The 4573-nt window shown below is 40.3% G+C and overlaps 1 protein-coding gene across 3 annotated transcripts in view; it reads right to left on the bottom strand.

Moving 5' to 3' along the window:
- Window positions 1-4573, bottom strand: part of LATS1 (large tumor suppressor kinase 1) — a 52194-nt gene that overhangs the window by 26778 nt on the left and 20843 nt on the right. For all 3 annotated transcript variants that reach the window (XM_017505742.2, XM_017505741.2, XM_017505743.2), the window contains one exon: window positions 2951-3098. In XM_017505742.2, the coding sequence (XP_017361231.1) occupies window positions 2951-3098 (148 nt within the window). The remainder of the gene's footprint in view (window positions 1-2950; window positions 3099-4573) is intronic.

The raw sequence follows: 4573 nt of genomic DNA, 5'->3' as shown, positions 1-4573 counted from the left end.
TAAAAAACAAAACAAAACAAAACAAAAAAACACCCACTATTATATGAGTCTACAGTACCACGGAACTTTCCTCTCTTCATTCACACCATATATAGCTGTAATTCTATACATATCTGTGTGATTATCTGATCTCCCTTAACAGAATGTAAGCTCCACAAAAGGGCAAGAACTTACCCAGTGCAGAGCAAAGAGCCTGAAACAGTGGTTGACCAATAAAAATCTGCTTAATAGGAAGAATGACTATAGCCCTCTTATAATTTTTTTTTTTTTTTTGAAACACAGTCTTGCTCTGCCACCCAGGTTGTAGTGCAGTGGCATGATCTGGGCTCACTGTAACCTCTGCCTCCCAGGTTCAAGTGATTCTCCCGTCTCAGCCTCCCGAGAAGCTGGGACTACAGGTGCATGTCACCATGCGTGGCTAATTTTTGTATTTTTAGTAGAGATGGGGTTTCACCATGTTGGTCAGGCTGGAATCGAAATTCTGACCTCGTGATCTGCCCACTTCAGCCTCCCAAAGTGCTGGAATTCATTACAGGCATGAGCCACTGTGCCCAGCCTGTCTTCGTCTTTTAAGAATTGATTTATGGCTGGGCGTGGTGGCTCACGCCTGTAATCCCAGCACTTTGGGAGGCTCAGGTGGTCAGATTACAAGGTCAGGAGATCAGACCATCCTGGCCAACATGGTGAAACCTCATCTCTACTAAAAATACAAAAAATTAGCCGGGTGTGGTGGTGTATGCCTATAGTCCCAGCTACTGGGAAGACTGAGGCAAGAGAATCGCTTGAACCTGGGAGGCAGAGGTTGCAGTGAGTCGAGATCACGCCACTGCACTTCAGCATGGGTGACAGAGCGAGATTCTGTCTCAAGAAAAAAAAAGGCAAAGACAAAATTAAAAGAGGTAAAGTAGCAATTAAGAAAATAAGCGGGCCGGGCGTGGTGGCTCAAGCCTGTAATCCCAGCACTTTGGGAGGCCGAGGCGGGTGGATCACGAGGTCAAGAGATCAAGACCATCCTGGTCAACATAGTGAAACCCCGTCTCTACTAAAACTACAAAAAATTAGCTGGGCATGGTGGCGTGTGTCTGTAGTCCCAGCTACTCAGGAGGTTGAGGCAGGAGAATTGCCTGAACCCAGGAGGCAGAGGTTGCGGTGAGCCGAGATCGCGCCATTGCACTCCAGCCTGGGTAACAAGAGCGAAACTCCGTCTCAAAAAAAAAAAAAAGAAAATAAGCAATAAACAAATGCAGTGATCAAAGAAATGCAAATGTAAAATAAGACGGTGTTTCCATAACCATTAAACAGACAAAAATAATAATAACCAGGCTTTACAAACACAGACATTCTCACAGTAAACTGATAGGGAGAATATAAATTGGTACTAGTGGCTGGGCGCGGTGGCTCACGCTTGTAATCCCAGCCCTCTGGGAGGCTGAGGTGGTCAGATCACTTGAGGTCAGGACTTCGAGACCACCCTGGCCAACATGTGAAACCCTGTCTCTGCTAAAAACACAAAAATTAGCCAGGCCTGGTGGCTGATGCCTGTAATCCCAGCTACTTGGAAGGCTGAGGCAGGAGAACTAATTGAACCTGGGATGCGGAGGTTGCAGTGAGGTGAGATTGTGACACTGTACTCCAGCCTGGGCAACAGAGTGAAACTCCATTTCAAAAAAATAAAAAATAAAAAAATTATAAACTGGTACTACTTTTCTAAACAGCAGTATCTATTAAAAGCCTTAACGTTTTTTAAGTTTTCTAAAACTTACTTTTAAGAAATCATTAGGTATGTACAAAGATTTAGCTATAAGGATAATTACTACAGTGCTGTCTATAATGGCAAATAAAAAAGGAAACAAAGTAGATGTCTAAAAATGGGAGATTAAAGTATATGATACATCTTTTATTTTTTTTTCTGAGACAGGGTCTAGCTGTTGCCCAGGCTGGAGTACAGTGGCAGGATCACCTGGGCTCAAGCGATCCTCCTGCCTCAAGGTCTCCCATAGTATTGGGATTACAGGTATGAACCACTGTACTCAGCAAATAAGTCTATTTTAATGTGGCTATTAAAATTATTCTGTAGAAAATTTAATAACAAGTAAATTTATACATGGTATATTTAAGTGAAAAAAGTAGGTTTTAGTATGATCCCATTTTTTGCTTAAGCGATAAGAATTAAAATACACACAGATAAACTTGTTCCAGTTTCCCACAGGAGAAAAGACTGGGAAACAAAATACACCAAAATATTGTTATTTTATTTTATTATTATTTTTTTTTGAGACGGAGTTTCACTCATGTTACCCAGGCTAGAGTGCAATGGCGCGATCTCGGCTCACCGCAACCTCCGCCTCCTGGGTTCAGGCAATTCTCCTGCCTCAGCCTCCTGAGTAGCTGGGATTACAGGCATGCGCCACCATGCCCAGCTAATTTTTTGTATTTTTAGTAGAGACGGGGTTTCACCATGTTGACCAGGATGGTCTCCATCTCTTGACCTCGTGATCCACCCGCCTCGGCCTCCCAAAGTGCTGGGATTACAGGCTTGAGCCACCGCGCCTGGCCAAAATATTGTTATTAACAGTGATGTTTTGTTTTCTAAATATTCTACGTTGATAATATTTTACTCTCATAATATGAAAAAAATGTATAAAAAGAAAAAAGAGTAGTCTGAATGATGGGATTTGGAGAGAAAACATGTATTTCAGTTGCAGTATTACCAATCAAATAAATCTCAATCAAGACTGCTGCTTATCTGAATTATCTATTAACTTTTAAACGTGAGGGCCCCAAATACTTAAATTCATTTTAGTGTAACATTATAATGTTATCTTAATTTGAGATTTTCATTTACTGGGATGCTTTTACAATTTATAAGAACAAAGAGTTGATAGACTTCAGTATTTTTAAACTATCCAGTATAAGAAGAGATGAGAAAATAAAATATTTGATTAATCACCTGGCTTCATGCTGGCATTAACAGGTCTGGCAGCTGCCGCAGCCATCTGCTCTCGTCGTGGATCTTGGTAACTCATTTTACTAATGAATTCAATTGCTGCTTCTATACTTCTGTTGTTTGTTTTCTGAAGAGCTTGTATAACCATATCCTGATATGAAGTTTAAAAAAAAGAAACAAAATTTAAATCTTATAAGTAACACAAGGGAAAGAACACTATGAGTTCCACTAGAGAAATCCACAATTATGAAGAACAGGACCCCAAACCATAATATTAATGTTTTGTTTATAGCTACTAAAAACCTCATACAAAATCTCAACTTAAACAGGCCGGGCGCAGTGGCTCAAGCACTGCGTAATCCCAGCACTCTGGGAGGCCGAGGTGGGCAGATCACTTAAGACCAGGAGTTTGAGACAAGCCTGGCCAACATGGTGAAACCCAATCTCTGCAAAAAAAAATAAAAAATTAGCCAGGCGTGTGGGCGCATGCTTGTAATTCCAGCTACTCAGTAGGTTAGACATGAGAATTGTTTGAACCCAGGAAGTGGAGGTTACAGTGAGCTAAGATGACCACTGCACTCCAGTCTGGGCAACAGAGCGAGATGCTGTCCTGAAAAAAAAAAAAAGAAAAGAAAAGAAAAGAAAATCCTCAAATCTTCCAAATGTTTCTTTTTTTTGTCTTCAAATGTTTCTTTAGCATTTTCACCTTTATGTAACATATTTCTATTTCCTCCTGGGATGAAAAAGTTTAAATTTTTTAAATTTTTATTTTTTTCAACACACCATTGTTGGCTTGAATTAGGATTAACTTTTTTGGGTACAATCATAGCAACATGATTCGATCATTTCTAATTCTTATATAACAATCACAAACAATCAGATTGTTAAAAAGGTAGCAATCAAAATATCAGAAACTACTTGTTTGGCCTGGGCATTGTGGCTCACACCTGTAATCCCAGCACTTTGGGAGGCTGAGGCAGATGGATCACCTGAGGTCAGGAGTTCAAGACCAGCCTGATCAACATGGTGAAACCCTGGCTCTACTAAAAATACAAAATTAGCCGAGCATGGTGGTGCATGTCTATAATCCCAGCTATCTGGGAGGCTGAGGGAGGAGAACCCAGGAGATGGAGGTTGCAGTGAGTCGAGATCATGTCATTGCATTTCAGCCTGACAAGAGTGAAACTCCATCTCAAAAAAAAAAAACACAACTTTTTTGGTTATCATTGAAGTATTTTATTAAGCATATTGCCATTGTATATAGTAGTTCCGGTTCTTATCCTCTTACAGATTACATTTTCAGAGAACTATATTACAGGGATGTAAACATAAGACAAAAGAAGATACTTAGACTATATATGATTAAGTGATGAAGACTTTAGGACACTATATAGTATGATAAAAATAACAGAGGATTTGGAATCAGACAGATGTGGGTTTGAGTTCTAGCAGCTCTGTAAAGTGGCGTGACACTTGGCAAGTTATTTCACATTTCAGAGGCTCAGTTTCTTTGCCTGTAATAGGCTCACAGAGTTGATGTGAGGATTAAGTAAGAAAACATGTAAAGCACCAACCACAGTGCCTGGAGCTAAAATGTTGGCTACTCTCTTCCACTCCTTGAACTTT

This window comes from Cebus imitator, unplaced genomic scaffold (assembly GCF_001604975.1).
Source record: "Cebus imitator isolate Cc_AM_T3 unplaced genomic scaffold, Cebus_imitator-1.0 Scaffold341, whole genome shotgun sequence".
NCBI lineage: Eukaryota > Metazoa > Chordata > Mammalia > Primates > Cebidae > Cebus > Cebus imitator.
This window is presented reverse-complemented; position numbering and strand designations above follow the sequence as displayed.